Raw genomic sequence first — 22,110 nt, 5'->3', positions numbered from 1 at the left:
AGCCTGGGAGAGTGAAACTTGATCCCAGTTTGCTCAAGAGGACCCCCCCACCAGGGTGGAGCCAAAGCCTTGTTCTTATGGGAGGTTTTCAGGGCGCACGCACAAGGGGAACGGCCTGGTTTTATCCTGCACTTGAGGAAGCACTTTTCAATTTTATTAAATATGTATTCGTTTTAACATTTGTAAGGAGGAGGAAACTTGCATATAAAACGATGATTTCAGAACTTAAAAAGTGAGTTGATTGAAAGTGGTTAAGCATTACTGGTGGTGGCGTAGTGGATAAAGTGTTGACCTGGAATGCTGAGGTCACCGGTTCAAAACCCAGAGGTTGCTGACTTGAGCACAGGGTCACTGGCTTGAGCAAGGGGTCACTGGCTTGGCTTGAGCCTGAGGTCCTATCCATGGTCAAGGCCTAACTTAGAAGAAGTGATCAATGCACAACTAAAGCGATCAATGCACAAGTTGATGCTTCTCACTCTCTCCCCTTCTATCTTTCTCTCCCTCTCTCAAAAAGAAAAAAGAAAGAATGAAAGGAAGGAAGGAAGGAAGGAAGGGAGGGAGGGAGGGAGGGAGGGAGGGAAGGAGGGAGGAAGGGGAGGGAAGAAGGGAGGGAAGAAGGGAGGGAGGGAAGAAGGAAAAGAAACAATAGTTAAACTAGCTTTTAGAGTGCAGAATCCCAAAGGTGTCACAGAGGTGATTCGGAAATACTCCATCCGCCCCATGAGGGAAGGGATGGGTGAGAACTACCCTGCTGGGGGGGCGCCTGTGTTTAAGGGGTGCTGTTTGGGGAACAAAACAGCCACTTGTAACTGCTACCCGGTGTACAGAGTGCGGGACAGGAGGGGCCCCAGTGCTGTCCCTGGTCCTCACTGCTGTTGGGACCGGCAGGTGGGCCCCGGGCACAGGAAGGAACCTCTGGCAAACATCCAAAGGCTGATGAATCTGGGCCCCTGACAGCCTGTGGGGAGTCCCCCGTGAAGCTGGTTTTGTCCTTCACATCCTGGCGGGGTCGCCATGCTTTAAGGACTGTTACTGCCTAGTCCCCCTCCCCAGTGGTCAAGGCATCTGTGTGTTCTCACTTTCATCAATGTGCGGTGTCCCCAGCCTAAGATCCTCCAGTGCTGAGTTCTGAGAGTGGACGGACACGTCTGGTGGAGCAGCTGACCGCGTGTGGCATGACCACAAGACTGTCTCTGCTGCTGGGGGCGAGGGATGGACTAAGAACAGAGGGCCCAGCTTCCTAGGCGGGGCCCCAGGGAACCCTCCAGAGCACCGGTTAAGCAGCCTGCCCAGGAAGCAGGGGTCAGAGCCCCATGGGAAGGAGGGCAAGTGGGGAGGGCAGCCCCGCCCCCGGGGCGAGAACCCACTTCCTACTTCACCACTCTGGGGAGGCGGCAGGGAGGGCTGCGGGCTGAGGGCCCGGCCTGCCCCCTCCCTCCGCCCTCTCTGCACAGGAAGGTTGGTCAGGCAACCTGGCCTGGGTGCTCCCCGCCGTCAGGATGGAGGACGAGGAGGGCTCCGAGTGTGGCAAAGCGGACTTTGTGCTTTTGGACCAAGTGACCATGGAGGACTTCATGGAGAATCTGAAGCTCAGGTGGGCCCTGGCTCCCTTCTCCCTGGTCCCCAGTGGGGGAGGGGGAGCTGCCTACACAGTCACCCAGACCACTGTCTGGGTCACCACAGAGGTACGTGGCCAGCGGGCAGCACTAGCCCCTCAGGGCCAGGGTGGCGGCCAGTGCTAGACAGGACTCCCCAGACCCTGGCTCTCACACACTGGTGCCTTCTGCCCACTCCTGCCTGCCACCCCGACCAGCACCCACACTGGGTAGATGCCTCATCACCCTCGTGGGGCCTGGCTGAGCCCTGGGGGTTTCAAGGGAAGTGGGCAAGCTGAGTCTCAGGGGGACACGTGGAGTGCCACAGGGCAGAGCTGGTATGTGACATGGGACCCGATTTCTTAAGAAGGAGGGCAGAGGGCAGGGAGGAGCTGGGGGTCAGGTGGTGACACGGATGGCTGCCAGGAGCTGGTCTCACCCCTGGGCAGCCCGCGGTCGCAGAAGACGGCAGCACGGAGCACAGACAGTCGGAGGACAGAATGAGCTGTGTTGTATGGGGCACTGAGCTGAGTGTGGCTGCACCCCATTCATAAGTGGAGACGGTGCCAAGCGCCTCCACTCTGACAGGGGACACTGGGGCAAGGGCCTCCACTCTGACACGGGACACTGGGCCCTGGGCCACACAACTGGCACAGGAGAAAGCGCTCCCCAGTGGGTCCCCGGTGGCGGTTGAGAGGGTGTAACCAGGGGACTCCCGCGTCAGATGTAACTGAGGAAGAGGAACCCCGAAGGGCACCAGGGGAAGGGCAGGTCCCAGACACCCCGGAGGGGGCCGGCCGTGCGCCCCACGACCAGACACCACCGAGGGTGCCCGGGCCCCTGAAGGGAAGGGTCGAGAAGTCAGGATGTGCTGAGGGAGGGGGGTGGCCGCTGCGGCCCCTTGCTGCCTTTTTGCGCCCCTCCCAGGCCCTGCTCTCTGGGTGGGGCTGGGAGGGTGGCTTCTGCCACTGGGTCCCCGCCCAGGCCTTGAGGCCGGAAACAGTGGCAGCCCCTCCCTCTGCCTCCCAGCCCCGTCCTCGTCCTGGCTGAGACCTGGTCCCCCTACCTGCTGGTTCTGCTCTGCCCGGTGTGACTTTGGGCAAGTCAGTCCCTTCACACATGGGTGGTCACAATTCCTGTGCTGTCAGGACCCCCGTGGAAAGCAGTGTGGAACCCAACACCACATTGCAATGGGGGGGCGCTCCAGGAACACTCGGGGCCACCCTCCCTCCCTTCTCTGAGCTCAGCTCCCCCCACCCCAGTGTGGGCAACAGCCCAGGCTCCCCGCATGGGCCCACCACCCAGGACCTGTGTGTGAGTCCCCGCGGGCCCGAGTGCTCAGCGTGGCTCTGCTCGCCCCAGGTTCGAGAGGGGGCGTATCTACACCTACATCGGCGAGGTGCTGGTGTCCGTGAACCCCTACCAGGACCTGCCCCTCTACGGGCCTGAGGCCATCGCCAGGTACCAGGGCCGGGAGCTGTACGAGCGGCCGCCCCACCTGTACGCCGTAGCCAATGCCGCCTACAGAGCAATGAAACGCAGGGCCAGGGACACCTGCATCGTTATCTCAGGTATCTGCCTGTGCGGGGCTGTCACTTGTGAGGGGCGGGAGGTGAACGGGGCACCCGGGGGGAGCCGCTCACTCGGCTGTCCGGCTGTCCGTCTGTCTGGCAGGCGAGAGCGGGGCAGGGAAGACGGAGGCCAGCAAGCACATCATGCAGTACATCGCAGCCGTCACCAACCCCAGCCAGAGGGCCGAGGTGGAGAGGTGAAGGCAGGCCGGGCAGGGCGGGGACCGAGCCCAGGGGGCTGTGGGTCAGGAAGGCTCCAGGGTCCTCTGAACCGAGGGGAGGGGAGGCCCAGGGCAGGGGCGCCCTGCCACAGGAGGGGAGGAGGCGCGGAGCTGAGGGCACAGACAGCACCGGGCCCCTCTCAGGGCGCCAGACTGAAGTGAGGTTGGCCCTCCGGCCTGCCGGTTGGGAAACCCCAGGATGCCAGGCAGGTGTTGGGGTTTGAGCCAGGAAGCGGAAATCAGGGCCGGCTGGCTGCTCACCAGCTGCTCACAGGGGGGCCTTGCGGAAGCGGCTTCCTGTGGAGGACCCTGCTCTTCCTGTGGGCATGGGGTGACATGGGGCTGTGGGGACAGACGTTGCTGAGCACACATGGCCAGAAGCTGCTCCTCCTGCAGCTGGAGGTCAGCGGTGGAGTGTCCAGACCCACGTCCTCACTGTAGGCCGCAGCTGGTGGGGGAAGGCGGGAGGGGACCTCACCTGGCACAGGGGCCTGGCGGAGTCTCTCCTGTCTCAGGACAAAGGGCCATTCCACAGCCCACAGTGGTCAGCACGGAGCCTGGCTCAGGCGGGGGATGCTGGGCGGGGTGCAGGCCTTGCTCGAGGTCTCTGCATTCCAGCCCCGCCCTGTGCCCCACGCAGGGTCAAAGACGTGTTGCTCAAGTCCACCTGCGTGCTGGAGGCCTTTGGGAATGCCCGCACCAACCGCAACCACAACTCCAGCCGCTTTGGCAAGTACATGGACATCAACTTCGACTTCAAAGGAGACCCCGTGGGGGGGCACATCCACAGCTACCTGCTGGAGAAGGTGGGCCGCACAGGCCTCCCCCCCCAGGCCTTTCCTGATGCCCCAGGTTCCCAGGGTGGGGCTCCCTCTGTGGCCAGGCCAGCCACCCACTATCTGCACTGCCCTGGGGCTCTGGGGCCTGTCACCTGGGGGGCCCTCCTCCACCCAGGTGTGGGTTCAGCTGCCCCTCTCTCCTCAGTCTCGGGTCCTCAAGCAGCATGTGGGTGAAAGGAACTTCCACGCCTTCTATCAGGTAAGCCAACCAGGCAGGTGGTGCAGACGGCAGTCCTCACGACACCCCGCCCACAGTCCATTCCCGCCCCCCCCCCCTGCTCTGCCCTCACTGGCGTGGGTTTTCCCTTGCCACAGCCCTGGCTGCACGCTGTCTGACCCGGAAGTGAGTTCTACCTGCACACTGATGGTGTCTACACAGGGTGAGACCCACTGAAGTGGGGATCTCCCCAGACACAGGCGTATGTCCACCATGTTATTGAGATGAGTTCACTCTGGATACGGGTGGTATCTACAGCATTCTGACCCACCAAAGTGGCTTCCTCCAGAGCACATGAGGTGTACAAGCATGTCTGACCCTGAAGTGGGTTCTCCCGGCCCTGGAGCAGTGCCCGCACCATCACTGAGCTCCCACGGTTGGCTGGGTCGATGCAGGCCGGAGGGCGTGTCTGTGACGTCCTGCGTGCGCCCGGGGCCTGACCAACCGCCTGTCCTGCAGGTGCTGCGGGGCTGTGAGGAGGCGGAGCTGCGAGGACTGCACCTGCAGAGAAACCCCGCCCTGTACAACTTCACTCGCCAGGGCGCAGGGCTCAGTGTGAGTGGGGGCCCGTATGCTCTGGGGAGCCCAGCACCCTGGGGGTGGCGATCAGTGGCATCAGCAGGGCCTGGGTGGGGGGACTACTGGGGCCCTGACTCGTCAGACATTCAGCGTGGGGGCAGGGGGCAGGGTGTGAGCGTGGGCTGGGGTGCTGAGGCCCTTCTCCCCAGGTCTCGGACAGCGACGAGAGGAGCTACCAGGCGGTGATGGAGGCCATGCGGGTGATTGGCTTCAGTGCTCAGGAGGTGGGCTCCGTGCACCGGATCCTGGCCGCCATACTGCACCTGGTGAGCCTGGCTGCAGGGCCGGGGGCCCCCTCCCTCGTACTGACCTCGGGCTGCCCCTGGGGGAGGGGGCTCGCCGCTGACCACCCAGCCCTGTAGCTGCCCCCTCCTCCCCGTGCTGGAGCCCATCTGCCTCGGCTGTGGGCTCCCTCAAAACCCGGCCCCGAGTCATGGGCTTCACTGCCCCAGTCAGGCCTGCGCGCTGCCTGGTACATGTCTGGTCAGTGAGCCCACACTTAGCAGGAAAGGGCAGTGCTGGCCAGTAAGCTGAGCATCGTGCAGACCTGCGTCTTGCTTGTGTCACTTAAGAGCTGTGTGGCTTTGGTCAGGTTGCTCTGTGCCTCTGAGTCCCCGTTTTCTCTGAGATAGAGATGTAGCGGGGGGGGGGGGGGGTAAGGTGGCGTATAGCTAACATGCTTGGTTGGCTAGAAGCCTCTGGCTGCTGGGGGTCCCTCCTGCATCGCTAGCTGTGTCCCTGCCATCCAGTCATCCTTCCCAGGGTCAAGGTGTGCAGGCTCTTCTGGGACATGCAGCCTGAATCTTCCCGGCTCCCCCATCACCAGGGAAACATCGAGTTTGTGGAGACGGAGGAGGGACAGCTGGCTGTGGCCGAAGAGGTGCTGGTGGACCACATGGCTGAGCTGACGGCCACGCCCCGGGAGCTGGTGCTGCGCTGCCTGCTGGCCCGCACTGTGGCCTCGGGGGGCAGGGAAGTCATTGAGAAGGGCCACACCACAGCTGAGGCCAGCTATGCCCGGGACGCCTGTGCCAAGGTACTCTGGGGACAGGCAGTATGGGGAGGAACCCAGGAGGCCTTTCTGGAGGAGGCAAGGCGAGAGGCAGCCAGAAGCAGCTCAGGTTCTCCCCAGGCAGTGTACCAGCGGCTGTTTGAGTGGGTGGTGAACCGGATCAACAGTGTCATGGAAGCCCGGGGCCGGGACCCCCGGCGGGATGGCAAGGATACGGTCATCGGTGTGCTGGACATCTACGGCTTCGAAGTGTTTCCTGTCAACAGGTGGGCCGCCCAGCTCTGACCCCCAACCTCTAGGGCCCCTCAGTCCCGGGAACCTCGGCTGGCTGGGGAGCAGGATGTCTGGTGTCTGTCCTGGCCGGTCCCTCACTCCAGGGTCATGTCCCTGACTCCTCGGTGCTGCCACCTGTCCAGTGGTGCCCAAGGAAACAAAATTCTGAGCTCATTTCCCGTTGCTGTGAGCGCATGTGTCAGAGGTGGGGGCTGGGGGTAAAGGGGAGCCCCAGCTCGGAGGGGGGCACCCCACAGTGGAGCCTGGAGCCAGACCCCGCAGGCTAGCTTCAGGGGAGCTGCTGGCCAGGCCACCGTGTGGAGCGAAAGCCCACGTGGGCAGTGGCGTGATGCTGGCGGGCCCTCGCCCAGCTTCGAGCAGTTCTGCATCAACTACTGCAACGAGAAGCTGCAGCAGCTGTTCACCCAGCTCATCCTGAAGCAGGAGCAGGAGGAGTACCAGCGGGAGGGCGTCGCCTGGCAGAGCGTGAGTGCCCGGCCTCCCTCCCGGCGCCCCACGGGCCCTGGCGGCAGGGGGCGGGGCCGGGCGGGGCTCGGGAGCTACCCTGCGTGGAGCGGTGCCGGGCGGGGCTGGGGAGCTACCCTGCGTGGAGCTGGGGAGCTACCCTGCGTGGAGCAGTGCCGGGCGGGGCTGGGGAGCTACCCTGCGTGGAGCAGGCCGGGCGGGGCTGGGGAGCTACCCTGCGTGGAGCAGGCCGGGCGGGGCTGGGGAGCTACCCTGCGTGGAGCGGTGCCGGGCGGGGCTGGGGAGCTACCCTGCGTGGAGCAGGCCGGGCGGGGCTGGGGAGCTACCCTGCCTGGAGCGGTGCCGGGCGGGGCTCGGGAGCTACCCTGCGTGGAGCGGTGCGGGCGGGGCTCGGGAGCTACCCTGCGTGGAGCGGTGCCGGGCGGGGCTCGGGAGCTACCCTGCGTGGAGCGGTGCCGGGCGGGGCTGGGGAGCTACCCTGCGTGGAGCGGTGCCGGGCGGGGCTGGGGAGCTACCCTGCGTGGAGCGGTGCCGGGCGGGGCTGGGGAGCTACCCTGCGTGGAGCAGGCCGGGCGGGGCTCGGGAGCTACCCTGCGTGGAGCGGTGCCGGGCGGGGCTCGGGAGCTACCCTGTGTGCTCTGCCGCAGGTGGAGTATTTCAACAACGCCACCATCGTGGAGCTGGTGGAGCGGCCCCACCGGGGCATCCTGGCCGTGCTGGACGAGGCCTGTAGCACTGCGGGCACCATCACAGACCGGATCTTCCTGCAGACCCTGGACACGCATCACCGCCACCACCCACACTACACCAGCCGCCAGGTGCCCCCCGCCGCCCCTTGTGGTCACCCCTTCTTCCTACCCCCACTTGTCCCAGTGCTGGCATATACCCCTCAGGCACCACACTGCCTGTCTCTGCGGGCCACAGGGGTGGCCCAGCCTCCTTTGCAGAACCGCCTTCTGTGCCTTGACCCTGGCTGTCCCCCCTCACCCTTCCACCCTTCCACCCTTCCACCAGCTCTGCCCCACAGACAAGACCATGGAGTTTGGCCGAGACTTCCGGATCAAGCACTATGCGGGGGATGTCACGTAAGGCCCTCCCACACACACCTTTGTCCTCCCTTCTTTCCCTTCCCTTTCTTTTTTTTTAATTTTTTTTATTTGTTTATTTTTTTTTACAGAGACAGAGAGTGAGTCAGAGAGAGGGACAGACAGGGACAGACAGACAGGAATGGAGAGAGATGAGAAGCATCAATCATTAGTTTTTTGTTGCACATTGCGACACCTTAGTTGTTCATTGATTACTTTCTCATATGTGCCTTGACCGTGGGCCTTCAGCAGACCAAGTAACCCCTTGCTGGAGCCAGCGACCTTGGGTCCAAGCTGCTGAGCTTTTTGCTCTAACCAGATGAGCCCGCGCTCAAGCTGGCGACTTCGGGGTCTCGAACCTGGGTCCTCTGCATCCCAGTCTGACGCACTATCCACTGCGCCATCACCTGGTCAGGCCCCTTTTTAAGACACTGAAAACGTACCTTTCACCATGGGGCTTTTAAGATAGTGATTCTCAGCCCTGGCTACGTCATAGAATCTTCTCAGAGCTTCCAGAAATGCCCACGTCTGAGCCCCAGCCCAGAGCAGCCAGGCGGGGCATTTGCTCAGAGCCCAGGGTTACTGCTGTCACACACTGAGCAAGGTGCAGGTCAGCGCCTGGGGCAGAGGGGCCGGAGTCTGCATTTCTAACAAGCACCTGGTCCTCAGACAGCACACTGAGCACCAAAGGCCCAGGGTGTCCTCCAGAATTCACCATATTTATTATCATTATTAACCTGTGCTCACCTCAGCCCAGGTCACACAGCATATATGCACTAGAGCAGGGGTCCCCAAACTACGGCCCGTGGGCTGCATGTGGCCCCCTGAGGGCATTTATCCTGCCCCTGCCGCACTTCCGGAAGGGGCACCTCTTTCATTGGTGGTCAATGAGAGGAGCATAGTTCCCATTGAAATACTGGTCAGTTTGTTGATTTAAATTTACTTGTTCTTTATTCTAAATATTGTATTTGTTCCCGTTTTGTTTTTTTACTTTAAAATAAGATATGTGCAGTGTGCATAGGGATTTGTTCATAGTATTTTTACAGTCCGACCCTCCAATGGTCTGAGGGACAGTGAACTGGCCCCCCTTGTAAAAAGTTTGGGGACCCCGCCCTGGCCGGATGGCTCAGCGGTAGAGTGTCGGCCTAGCGTGCGGAGGACCCGGGTTCGATTCCCGGCCAGGGCACACAGGAGAAGCGCCCATTTGCTTCTCCACCCCTCCGCCGCGCCTTCCTCTCTGTCTCTCTCTTCCCCTCCCGCAGCCAGGGCTCCATTGGAGCAAAGATGGCCCCGGGCGCTGGGGATGGCTCTGTGGCCTCTGCCTCAGGCGCTAGAGTGGCTCTGTTTGCAACATGGCGACACCCAGGATGGGCAGAGCGTTGCCCCCTGGTGGGCGTGCCGGGTGGATCCCGGTCGGGCGCATGTGGGAGTCTGTCTGACTGTCTCTCCCTGTTTCCAGCTTCAGAAAAATGCAAAAAAAAAAAAAAAAAAAAGTTTGGGGACCCCTGCGCTAGAGCAAGATTCAGAGATGTGACATTTGGGACAACCACTGGAACCACCCTCACAACCTCCCCCACTACATTTATTTATTGATTTTAGATGAAGAGCAAGGGAGAGAAAGACAGAAACATTGATCTGTTCCGATAGGGGATCAAACCAGGATCTTCTGTGCTTTGGGATGACACTCTAACAAACGCAGCATTCTGGCCAGGGCCGGCCCCATCTTGAGGAGAGAAACCTCGGGGGGGGGGGGAGGGAAAGCGGCTGGCCTGTAAGGACAGAGGCAGGGGTACCGGGCAAGGGCACACTCACCCCTCACCCCCGCCCGCCCACAGCTACTCGGTGCAGGGCTTCATCGACAAGAACAGAGACGCCCTCTTCCAGGACTTCAAGCGGCTGCTGTACAACAGGTGAGCAGCCCTGGGCTCCGGCGGGAGGGCGTCCAGACACAAAGCTGACTGCGGAAGCTTACAACCGGCGGGGCTGGGTGGGGCTGCCTGCCGGAGGGCGGCTGAGCATGCGGTCTGTGTCCACAGCTCAGACCCCACCCTGCGGGCCATGTGGCCGGACGGGCAGCAGGACATCATGGAAGTGACCAAGCGCCCCCTGACGGCAGGCACACTCTTCAAGAACTCCATGGTGGCCCTGGTGGAAAACCTGGCCTCGAAGGTACCTGCCAGGCCTTGCCCGCCCGAGATGCTTCCAGAGCCTGTGTCTGTGCCTAGCGGTCAAGTGGGGCCCTAACTGCCTCTGCGCATGGTGGGAGGGCGGTTTTCTCCCTGTCTCCTGCGAGCCTCCCTCCCGCCGGGGAGGGGGGGAGGGGAAGGGGGGTCCCCCAGGACTCCAGGTAAAGCCGCCCCCCCCCCCGGCCGGGGAGAGGGGGGAGGGGAAGGCGGGGCCACCAGGACTCCAGGTAAAGCCGCCCCCCCCCCGCCGGGCCTCCCCAGCATCCTCTGCCCCCCAGGAGCCCTTCTACGTGCGCTGCATCAAGCCCAACGAGGACAAGGTGGCTGCGAGGATGGACGAGGGCCACTGCCGCCACCAGGTCGCGTACCTGGGGCTGCTGGAGAACGTGAGGGTCCGCAGGGCCGGCTTCGCCTCGCGCCAGCCCTACTCTCGATTCCTGCTCAGGTACAGCCCACCCCGGCCCCATTCCCATGGAGTCCGAGGGGCGAGGGGCAGGCAGGGGATCCCAAAAGCGGCTTCTCAGACCAGACGCATGCGGGAGCTGACTTGCTGTGACCTCGGGAGAAAGTCCACGAGGACCCCCCGGTGTCACAAGGGGCAGGCCAGGGCCAGGGTGTGATTCGTTGGCTGGAGGGGAGGTGGGCCGGGGTTGTGGGCGGGGATAGGTGTGAGTAGCGTGTGGCGGAGGGGTGTGTGGCAGAGGGGCGCTGGGGACCCGCTCCACCACCCTGCCCCCCCGCAGAGACTAGTGCCCGCTGCCCTGTCCGGCTGTGACAGGTACAAGATGACCTGTGAGTACACGTGGCCGAACCACCTGCTGGGCTCGGACCAGGCGGCCGTGAGCGCCCTCCTGGAGCAGCATGGACTGCAGGGGGATGTGGCCTTCGGCCACAGCAAACTCTTCATCCGCTCGCCCCAGACTCTGGTCACGCTGGAGCAGAGCCGCGCGCGCCTAATCCCCATCATCGTGCTGCTGCTGCAGAAGGTGTGGGGGGGGGGGGGGGCGCGGCCATGCGCGGGGGTGGGGGGGCGCGGCCATGCGCGGGGGTGGGGGGGCGGGCACACTTCCGAGTGTGGCAGGACAGCTGGCAGTGGCACCGCACAGGTGGAGAATGGGCTGCGTCTGCTTTCTCCCTGGGGGCAGCTGGGAGTGCCCTGCTGTCCTGGGTCTCAGCTTAAAAGGCCTGGATCAGGTGAGCAGCTCTTTCCCAAGAGCTGGCAGACGCTGGGGCAGGGCCAGGTGGAGGTGGCTCTGGGAAGCGAGGGGCAGGTACGCCTGCTGGGCACCCACAGGCAGCCGGTGGCGCCCAGGAACTTGCCTGAGACAAGCAAAGTATTTTCCCAGAGACCTGAGCGCAGGCAGCTTGCATGGTGGTGGGGGGGTTGCGGTGAGCACGATGGGGGTCTGGCTGGGCCTGACCCCAGTCCACCCTGACCCGCCCAAGGCCTGGCGGGGCACATTGGCGCGGTGGCACTGCCGGAAGCTGAGAGCCATCTACACTATCATGCGCTGGTTCCGGAGACACAAGGTGCGCGCTCACCTGGCAGAACTGCATCGGCGGTTCCAGGCTGCGCGGCAGCCACCGCTCTATGGCCGCGACATCGTCTGGCCGCCGCCGCCTGCCGTCCTGCAGCCGTTCCAGGACAGCTGCCATGCGCTCTTCTGCAGGTACCGCCCTCGGCTTCCCCTTACTCTTTCCAGCGCAGCTTCTGCCCTCTGAACACCTGGACTCGGTCGTCTGAACCCTGCGCTGCTGGCCGGAGACAGGGAAAGACCGGCTGCCCCCATCCTGCAGTTGGTAGCAGAGCCATCCCACACCATGCTGGGCATTTGGAGGGGACACAGGCCTCAGGCTCCTCACTAGAGGCCTGCAGGGGAGGGTGGAGGACCCAGGCCAGAATGGAGGGGAAACTATTTGAATGGGGCTTTGAAGACTGAGTAAGAGTTCTCCAGCAGCAGGCCACAGAGTGACCAGCATACTCAGAGCAGGAGGGGCAGCTGGGACACGCAGGGTGGCCAGCACCACGCTGAGGGGCTGGGTTTTCTCCTGTGGAGGAAGGAGTGTGAGAGGCAGGACCAGAGATGGGGAGGGCTGCACAGGGGCCCATCTGAGCACCTGCCCCTCTGCAGGTGGCGGGCCCGGCAGCTGGTGAAGAACATCCCCCCTTCGGACATGGGCCAGATCAAGGCCAAGGTGGCCGCCATGGGGGCCCTGCGGGAGCTCCGGAAGGACTGGGGCTGCCAGCGGGCCTGGCTGAGAGACTACTTGTCCTCCGTGAGTGTTTGGGCGGTGTACCCAGGAAGGGCTCCAGGCTGAGACCCTGTCGTGTCCTTGCTGGTCTGGCTGTCCATCTGTTCTCTGCCCCTGCCCCTTGCCTCTGAAGTTGAAGGGTTTTCACCCAGAACCAGCTGGTCTGGGCTTTACTGAGCACCTCCTCCTCCACCCTGCTCCCCTCCGGCCCCCACCGCAGTCCAAGGCCAGCCCCCCCCCCTATTCTCAAGCACAAGCTAAGCCCACATGTTCTCAGTCACAGCCCCCTCCCACCCGTGGTGGGCACCCCAGCCATGGCTCCCCTGGGCCCTCACGTGGGCGGGTGCTGTCAGCATGCCCCTGGCCCGGTCCACGGGAGGTGAAGGCTCAGTAGCTGCTGCCTTCTCAGCATTGTCCAGGCCTGGCCTAAGGGGCAGGGCCGAGGGCAGAGAGGCGATGCCCGGAACCTCAGGCGGTAGGGTCTGTGCTAGGCGCTCAGGACCCAGTGTGGCGGGTGGGCCCAGCGGAGGCGGTGCATGCACGGCCTGACTCGGTTTCCCAGGGTGTAGGGTAGGTGTGCCATGCACCCAGAGTTTCAGTCAGTCGAGCATGGTCCCAAGACCCCATGTCAAGCAGCCTCCCTTCTGTGCGCAGGCCGCTGACAACCCCACCGCCTCCAGCATGTTTAATCAGCGCCTGAAGGCGCTCCGGGACAAGGACGCCTTTGGGGCGGTGCTCTTCTCCAGCCACGTCCGGAAGGTGTGTGTGGACCGGGCCCTGGTGTGGGCGGGGCCCTGAGAGTGGGGCGGGGCCCTGAGAGTGAAGCGGGGCCCGGTGTGGGCGGGGCCCTGAGAGGGGCGGGGCCCTGAGAGTGAAGCGGGGCCCGGTATGGGCGGGGCCATGAGAGGGGCGGGGCCCAGTGTGGGCGGGGCCCTGTGAAGCGGAGCCCGGTGTGGGCGGGGCCCTGAGAGTGGGGCGGGGCCCAGTGTGGGCGGGGCCCTAAGAGTGAAGTGGGGCCCGGCCCAGACCCGCCCCAGAGGTCTCGCAACTGCTCCTGACACCTGGGAAATGCTCAGCCCAACCCAGACAAGGAGAACACTGGGTGGGGGGCGCCCGGGTGGCGAGGGACCCGAAGTGCCTGTCCCACAGGTGAACCGCTTCAACAAGAGCCGGGACCGTGCGCTCCTGCTCACTGACCGGCACCTGTACAAGCTGGATCCTGGCCGGCAGTACCGGGTGATGCGGGCTGTGCCCCTGGACGCGGTAAACCTGTGGAGACGGGAAGCAGCGTCTCTGGGCCCCTCCCCGCCCATCTGTCCCGGAGGGCTGGACTTCCTAGAACAGTCTCAGCTCAGGCTGGCTGCACCCCGCCCAACAGCCTGCCTGGCTTCCTATGGACAGCCCCTCTCCTGCTCCCTGCTCCCCACCCCCTAGATGGGCCTTTTCCCCACACTTGTGCCCAGCTGAAGGGGTCCCCCACCAGAACCTCGTGGACCCTGCTTGCCGCCCAGTTCTGCGGCTCTTGGACCCCCAGCTCCTGCTCCCACAGCACAAGGACTGGCCCCAGGCCGGTCCAGGCCAGGGTGCCTATGACTGTCTGAGGCCGGGGTGGGGGCGGCATCTGGTCCGGAGCCCTGACCAGCGTGGCTACTTAGAAGGAATGGAAAGGTCAGAAAGCTGACAGGTCAGCTCCTCAGTCCCAGCAGCACTGCCTGGTGCTTGGAGCCACATGGGAGGAAGGGGACCTGGGGGGGACCGACGGCGGAGCAGCGAGTTGGGGCTCCAGAAGCTGGGTTCTGGGGGTGGGCAGGGTTGGGAGGAGGGCCTGCTGCCCCCTGACCCTGATCCCACGCAGGTGACCGGGCTGAGCGTGACCAGCGGACGGGACCAGCTGGTGGTGCTGCACATGCGGGGCCAGGATGACCTGGTGGTGTGTCTGCACCGGTCGCGGCCACCGCTGGACAACCGCGTGGGAGAGCTCGTGGGCGTGCTGACTGCGCACTGCCAGGGGTGAGCCCAGCGGGCAGCTGGGGTCCACGGGGCCCGCCCCTGTGCCTCCCTGCCCACCTGTTTGCCTGCCTTTCTCCCCACCTGCCTGTCTGCACCTGACCCTTCTCTCCTCTGCTTTAGGGAAGGCTGCCCCCTGGAGGTCCATGTGTCTGACCGCATCCCCCTGAGCCAGCGCGGTACCCGGCGCCTCGTGTCCGTGGAGCCCAGGCCGGAGCAGCCCGAGCCTGACTTCCGCTGCAGCCGCGGCACCTTCACCCTCCTGTGGCCGAGCAGCTGAGCCCACCTGTCCTGCCTGTCCAGGTGCAGCAGGACCTCTGGCCTCACCAACAGGCAGGGCTCCTCCGCCCTCGCCCACCCCCGGAGAATGACCCCCAGCGGGGCAATAAAGGGCGCTGTGCCTGCTGGGTGGGCTCGGTTCGTGTCTGTGGCTGCGTGTCTGTTTTGATTGGGCCTGCTTGGCAAATGTCACCCCAGCATCTTCTGCTGACTCCTGCGAGGTCATCTGAAATGGAGGAGGACGCCTAGGGACCCGATCGGGCTGGCCTCAGCCTGGGAACCTGCTGGATGTGGAGCCCGTGGTCTGCAGGGAAACCTTGTCCTTTCCTCCCCAACCTGCCCCCCACCATGGGCTTCACACTGTTCCCACCACATGGATACTTTCCCTCCCTCCCCTGTAGGACTCTTAGTCTTGTTCCTAGGGGGCCCTGGGGAAGCTGGCCCACCCAGCACACACTGGGGACATAGCGCCATCCTCGCCAGCCTTCTGGAGTGCATGCTGTCCCAGGCCCTGCAAGCCCCACTTCTGGGGGTAGCTTAGCATCCAGGGCCTCCCTGAGTCTGGGAGCCATGCCTATGTCTGGGGCTTCTCGGGAAGCCAACAAAGGCAGGCCAGAGTGGACACAGGCACCACCCTTGGCCAGCAGAGCCCCTTCCCAGCCCACAGCCCCTCCTGGCCCCTGATCCTCTCCTTCACACACAGGCAGCCCCCTCTGCTCTCACAGCTGGGGTGTCCTAAATTCAGAGGCATCCTTGCTGGGGTATGCCCTGTTGGTGTGGGAGAGATCTGCCTCCCCTTCTGTGGCCTTGTGGTGTCACTGAAGGGCTCAGACCTCACGGAGGCTTTTCCTCATCACTGTCCAGGGGCATGAGGCTGGTCTCCTGCCCCAGGTCCATGTCTAGCCACTCCTGCCATGGGAGAGCTACTTGTCCCCGAGCCAGCCTGGAGGTCCCGACAGGGAGGCTGCAGCTTCTCTCTCTGTCTCTCCCGCAGGGCAATCCAATGTGGACCTGAGATGCCCTAGACACAGGTGGTCCTGGCCTTTTGTGGGTCCCACAGGTTGCTGTGAGCAGGGCTTGTCAGAGAGCCATCAGCATCACCTGCTTCTTTAGGAGGCCCAGCCGCTGCCTGGCGGAGACAGGGCTTTGTGACAGAGTAAGAACTTCACGGAACCTGGAGGGGGTACTGCACACATCACCTGGCCACATGTGGGCCAGGGCTGCCGCATGCCCAGGGCCAGAGCCACGTGCAGTGTGTTCAGCCTCCAGGAGAAAGGTTGCAGCATCCAGGTGGTGGTTCCTGGGGTTTGGGGGTCATGAGATCCAGCCCCCGGGGTGGGTGACAAGCTAGGGAGAAGAAAGTGACAGAATCCCATTACTGGACTCCAACCTCGTACCAGGCAATTCCCATATGTTATGTGAATATGTCACAAACCCTTATATTTGTCATCTATGACTACGAGCCACTGTTCTAGGTGCTTTGCAAATACCACCTCACCCCATACCCACAAGGCTGGTGTTACCTTTATCCTCCTGCTGTGGCAGGTGGGAAAATGGGAGGTTCAGTGACTTGCCTAGAGCCCCCAGGGTGCTGAGTGGGGCAGATCCAGGCACAGGTGTCCTGTGTCACACCTATGTCAAACCAGTCAGCCAGCTAGGAGCACTCACAGACAGGGCCTGATGTTGGTGTTGTATCTACGAAGTCATCACAAAACCCAAGCTGAGGCCCTGGCTGGTTGGCTCAGTGGTAGAGCATCGACCTGGCGTGCAGAAGTCCCAGGTTCGATTCCCAGCCAGGGCACACAGGAGAAGCACCCATCTGCTTCTCCACCCCCCCCCCTCCTTCCTCTCTGTCTCTCTCTTCCCCTCCCGCAGCCAAGGCTCCATTGGAGCAAAGATGGCCCGGGCGCTGGGAATGGCTCCTTGGCCTCTGCCCCAGGCACTAAGTGGCTCTGGTCTCGACAGATCGACGCCCCAGAGGAGCAGAGCATCGCCCCCTGGTGGGCAGAGCATCGCCCCCTGATGGGCGTGCCGGGTGGATCCGGTCGGGCGCATGCGGGAGTCTGTCTGACTGTCTCTCCCCGTTTCCAGCTTCAGAAAAATACAAAAACAAAACAAACAAACAAAAAAAACCCCAAGCTGAGGCCACTGTGTAGCTTGTGTCTGCTACATCCAAGTTCCACTGCCGTAGGCAAAGGGCACTTCTGTGCCCATAAGAGATGCAGGGGTCTGCCCTCTCGGTGCAATTCTCTCCCTGATCCTAGGGAAAGATGTGTCACCCTCCCTTGCAGGCACCCCCAGGGAAGCCCAACTCAGAGGGCATCACCACCAAGAAGACTTTCCCCATCATTTTATCAGGAAAATGTTCAAACCAGCAGCAAAGCTGACAGAATCTCACAGTGAATGCCCTTAAACCTCCCGCCCAGAGCCCACCACCAACACTATGTATCCATTGCTCTCTTCATCCAGAGCCCTTTTGTTATCAAATACCCCCCAGAAACCTTCACTTCACATGATAAGCTAGGCTTGCTGCCTGTTTGCAGACTTCCATTTTGGCATGAAATTTACATTCAGTAACATCTTGAAAAACCTAAATGCACCATCAGGGGCTCCTGACAAATGTTCCTGATCCCATGAAGGTACCGAGTGCCACCATTGATCTGGGGTATCTACCGGCCACCCACCCCCAGCACCCACTCATCTGATCTTTTCCCACCTGACATCACTTTGGCCTGGCCCAGAGTTTCCTGTGCCACATGAGGCGAGGTGTAGGGACTGGCCACCAGGGGGCAGGCAGGACGCTGCTGACAGCCCCGGGTTTCTGGTTTCTCAACCTGAACCTGCAAACGCTAGCTGCTGGACCCCCTCGCCAGGGTGGGTGGTCTTAACGCAAACACCTCCAGTGGCATCTCCACCCGGATAAAACCCAGGCAGCTGGAGGTGGTCTGCCCCCGCTGACTCCCCCAGTGAAGGTCATGGACCTTTCCAGACACTATACCTGGTAAATATTCATAACCTACCAGAAGGCCACAGCAAAGGCATTGGAAGAGGGTGAATGGCTCCCAACCAAGGGACTGATGGGTCACTTGAGTGGCTGCCCTTTCTCCTACACCTGCCCCCCGGGCCCAGGCTGAGGTTTTTTAAGTTTAAGGATTTTATTTATTGGTTTTAGGCAGCGGTTCTCAACCTGTGGGTCGCGATCCCAGCGGGGGTCGCAACCCACAGGTTGAGAACCGCTGTTTTAGAGGAAGCAGGTAGAGAAAGGAGGGGAGGGGAGCGGAAGCATCAACTCCTAGTAGTTGCTTCTCGTCTGTGCCTTGACCGGGCAAGCCCAGGGTTTTGACCCGGCAACCTCAGCGTTCTAGGTCAATGCTTTATCTCCTGTGCCACCACAGCAAGTTCAGGTTTATTTTTAAACATTGGTTTTAGAGAGACAGAGAGGAGGGAGAGAGAGAAACACCTTGCTCTTCCACCGGCTGTCCTTGTGTGCGCCCTGACTGCAGATCAAACCCGCAACCTTGGCATGTTTGGACGACACTCCCGTCGACTGAGCTGATCAGGTCAGGGGCCCACTGTGAGCTTTTGACCCTCAGTGTGGAACTTGTCCCACAGGGGACTTAGACATGATTTCAAACATCTTCGAAGCCCTTTGACACGCACGCACCACTGTTGACCTTCACAGCTCACCCTTGAGGTTTACACTCATGTCTCAACTGAAAGGAACAGGGCTCGGGCACCTACGCTGGGGCTCTTTCTGCCCTGAGACGCTGTGGGGAGACTGGGAGGGAGACGAGTGCCCCTCGAGTGCCCCCTGAGACCACCCAGTACAGCAAGCAGGGTGCTCCTAAAACCCTCGGAACGGCCTGAGTGATGGGGGCGTCTGTAGTTATTCAGGGAGACCCCTTCCGACCACACCTTGTGCGTATGCTCATGAGGTGACTGGGGTTGGCGCCTGGCTGGGCTGGCGCAGAAGTGTGGCAACCTGCAGCCCCGCCTGTGGCCTTGTCCTCCGTAAAGGGTTTATTATTGGTATTTGCAGAGTACATTACTTGAGAAACATTTATGGACATTTTAAATCAGAGGGAAAATCACCCACAAGTCTATCACGCCTGAATTGAGTGAAGTGCCGTTGTTCATTTTCTGAGCTGCCTCCGCAGCCTGTCAGTGCTGGGGGATAAAGTCTGACGAGCGTGGTGCGGGCGCAGCTGAGCCGGGGAGGGCTCTCCTCTCAGACACACACACAGAGGTCTTCTCAAATCTCCGTGTCATGTCCTCTCTGACCAGCTGTCCCCACTGGTCTTAGCTCACCTGCACACTTTGTAACAGTGTTTCAGTCACGTCTTGGCTGGAGAAGCTGAGTGGGGTAAGCAGGTGGGGAGGGTGCCAGGGGCTGGTCGGCACAGGCCGGCCACCCGCAGCTCAGACAGGCTCTGGGCCAGTGACTGTCGCCTCCCCACCACGAAGAGATGGCCCTGGCCACCTGTCCTTCTGTCCCTCAGCAGCCCTCTGCTCTGTGAGTGGCTGTGCACCCTGACAGCTTCCTGGCTGTTACTCCCCTGTGTCATTCCTTCAGCAAACCCCTAGCGAGAGCCTGCGCTGCGCTCAACACCGGGCTTTGCGGCAGGAACGTCAGCAGACCCCTCGGCAGGACATCAGCGTGGGGTGTCGACCCAATTCCAGCGGCTCCGAGACAGAGTGGGGCCCAGACAGGGAAGGGCCTCCCATGAGTGGGAGCGGTGGAGGCTGTCCTGGTGGGCTCTCCTTGGGGCATCTCTGGTCCAGGATGACCCCTCCCCCTCCGGCCAAGGCCCCAGTCGGTGCAGGGGTAGAGGGGGGTGCAGAGGGGAGGCCAACCCCTCCTCCACCAAGGGTCCTGGAGGTCCCACCATAGTCATGCTCCAGGATGCTGGGGTGCAGCCCGGGCTTTTCACAGGAATCTGGTTGAAAGTCTCTTCAGTGAAGGTCGTGTCCTCCGCCTGCAGGTGGCCCCATGGGAGGGTCTCACCCGTGAGGCGCCTTCTCAGGTGTGGGAAGGGGAGTGACCTGGCTTGGGAGTTTAGGGGGAGCTGCTTGGCGGAAGCAGAGGTGAGTTGGAAGGGATACAGGCAGGAGAGTCCCCTACTGTCCAACACGACCCGTGAAAACCAGCAGCAGAAGCACCAGGGTGGGTCCTGCGGGTGGTGGAGGCCCTGCCCCAGGGGGTGGAGGCTCAGGACTGCCCAAGCACCCCGAGTTAGAGCCGGTTATAGGCTGAACTGTGCCCCCCAAGTTCACATGTTGAAGCTCTAACCTCCAGGACTTCAGAAGGTGATGCTATTTGGCCTTACCAGGCGGTGGTGCAGTGGATAGAGCATCGGACTGGGATGCGGAGGACCCAGGTTCGAGACCCTGAGGTCACCAGCTTGAGCGCAGGCTCATCTGGTTTGAGCAAAAGCTCACCAGCTGGGACCCAAGGTCCCTGGCTTCAGCAAGAGGTCACTCGGTCTGCTGCAACCCCACGGTCAAGGCACGTATGAGAAAGCAATCAATGAACAACTAAGGTGTTGCAACGAAAAACTGATGATTGATGCTTCTCATCTCTCTCCGTTCCTGTCTGTCCCTATCTGTCCCTCTCTCTGACTCTCTCTCTGTCTCTGTAAATAAGTAAACAGAAAGAAGGTGATGCTATTTGGAGACAGAGCATTAGAAGAGGTGATGGTGGAAGTGTAATGAGGTCACTGGGGTGAGGCCCTGATCCAACCTGACTGGTGTCCTTATGAGAAGAGACGAGGACACAGACAGACACAGAGGGACGACCAGGTGAGGACATGGAGCAGACAGCTGTCTACACGCCCAGAAGAGGGGCCTCAGAAGAGCTGGCCCTCTGACATCTGATCTGGGACGTCCAGCCTCCAGGAATGGGAGAGAATGAAAGTCTGCAGCTTAAGCCGCCATCTGTGGGGTTGTCACAGCTGAGCTGACGGGTGCCCGGCCTCCCCTCCCCAGGATGCACCTGTGAACAAACTGTTTTTTAATTGATTTCAGAGAGGAAGGGAGAGGGAGAGAAAGAGAAACATGGATTTGTTCCACTTGTTTACGCATTCACTGGTTGATTCTTGTATGTGCCCTGACCAAGCATCAAACCCACAAGTTCGGCTTATTGGAATGACACTCTAACCCACCAAGCTACCCGACCAGGGTGGACAGGCTCTTTCTTTGCCTCTTCCCAGCCCAGCTGGACCAGGGTCAGGGTTCTGCAGACACACTTTCAGCACCCCCCACCTTCCATCCAAACTGCCCGACACCCTACTGGAGGCAGCTCCTTCCTTCTGACCCTGTCCCACCCCAGCCACTGTCCCCATGTCCCGGAGCCACTTGGCACTTCCCCAGGTGTTCCTGGGAGCCTTGGCCACTCCTAAACCACCGATGACACATGGGAAACCCAGCCCAGCACGTGGACCCTTGAGACGAGAAAGGATGTGCTCTGAGCTCCGCCTGGGAGCATAAGAGGAGCAGGTGGGGGCAGGGAGGGAAGGGTGTCCTTGGTGACACCAAGCGTGTAGGACACGGGGCACCCATGAGATTAGCCATGCCACACACTCTCTCCCACATGCGTTTCAGTCTCCTTATCACATGCCCCTGGATAAAGTTAAGTTTCTGGTCTCTGAAAATTTGTACTTAGAGATATGATAACACTCAAGTCACGCACAGAGAGGCGGAGTCACCCACCTCAGACGACGGGGAGACCGATATGGAAACACTGGTGCCCCGTGCCGCTGTCAACCCTGCGAGCAGCCCTGCAGATGATGGGTAAAAACAACCTTCACGGGGGCATCGCTCGTAACAAACAGAACTGGAAACAAGCCAGCTCTCCGACCGCAGAACACTCGACTAGATGAAATCAGCTCGTTTCAGCCAGGGAGCTCAGTCGGAGCACCACCCCCATGCGCCACGTCTGCGGGTCTGCCCCCGGTCAGGGCACAGACAGCAATCAACAACCAATGAATGCACGCCTGAGTGGAACGACACATTGATGTTTCTCTCTCTCTCTGTCCTCCCACTCTCTCTAAACTCAGTTTAAAACTTTTAAAAAAATAAACAAGTTGGTGATCACTAAGATGACATAAAGGGGTGGCCACATGCTCGTGCACGCGTGTAACCCACTGTCAGCACAGCTTACAGACAGGCACGGGGCACCAGTGTTTCCATATTGGTCTCCCCGTTGTCTGTTGATAGGAACCAGAGAAACAAAAGGAGGCCATAGCGTTATATGTGAATCTTTTTCATTTTCAATTCCCACATAGCATAGCCAAGTTTTGACAGACGATACTTTAAAAACATGTCTATCTCCTGAACTAAAGCTTATGTTGAACAAAGAAGCAACTCAACCGAAGGAGGAGGAAGAGGGTGACATCGGGCAGCTTCTCTGACCAGACTGGACAACACGAACCGACGGGGGAGAGAGAGCGTGACCCCGCCCTGGACCTGGAGCACATGTCCTGTTTGTGCGCTGAACCCAGAGAGCAGC

At 61.5% G+C, this 22,110-nt stretch overlaps 2 protein-coding genes across 3 annotated transcripts in view; both read left to right on the top strand.

The window, feature by feature from the left end:
- Positions 1 to 22,110, top strand: part of H2AZ2 (H2A.Z variant histone 2) — a 113,295-nt gene that overhangs the window by 48,860 nt on the left and 42,325 nt on the right. The gene's annotated exons all lie outside the window — the stretch shown is intronic.
- MYO1G (myosin IG) lies at positions 1,400 to 14,754 on the top strand. The gene is made up of 22 exons (XM_066354039.1): positions 1,400 to 1,594; positions 2,958 to 3,166; positions 3,270 to 3,363; positions 4,028 to 4,193; positions 4,372 to 4,425; positions 4,903 to 4,998; positions 5,172 to 5,288; positions 5,849 to 6,058; positions 6,155 to 6,300; positions 6,679 to 6,793; positions 7,441 to 7,611; positions 7,808 to 7,878; positions 9,714 to 9,788; positions 9,915 to 10,047; positions 10,343 to 10,509; positions 10,843 to 11,050; positions 11,511 to 11,734; positions 12,197 to 12,341; positions 12,972 to 13,076; positions 13,467 to 13,580; positions 14,173 to 14,327; positions 14,448 to 14,754. The coding sequence occupies exons 1-22, from the start codon at positions 1,500 to 1,502 to the stop codon at positions 14,602 to 14,604; spliced, it is 3,027 nt and encodes a 1,008-aa protein (XP_066210136.1). The 5' UTR covers positions 1,400 to 1,499; the 3' UTR covers positions 14,605 to 14,754.

The sequence above is a fragment of the Saccopteryx leptura genome, chromosome 12, assembly GCF_036850995.1.
Source record: "Saccopteryx leptura isolate mSacLep1 chromosome 12, mSacLep1_pri_phased_curated, whole genome shotgun sequence".
Classification (NCBI taxonomy): domain Eukaryota; kingdom Metazoa; phylum Chordata; class Mammalia; order Chiroptera; family Emballonuridae; genus Saccopteryx; species Saccopteryx leptura.
This window is presented reverse-complemented; position numbering and strand designations above follow the sequence as displayed.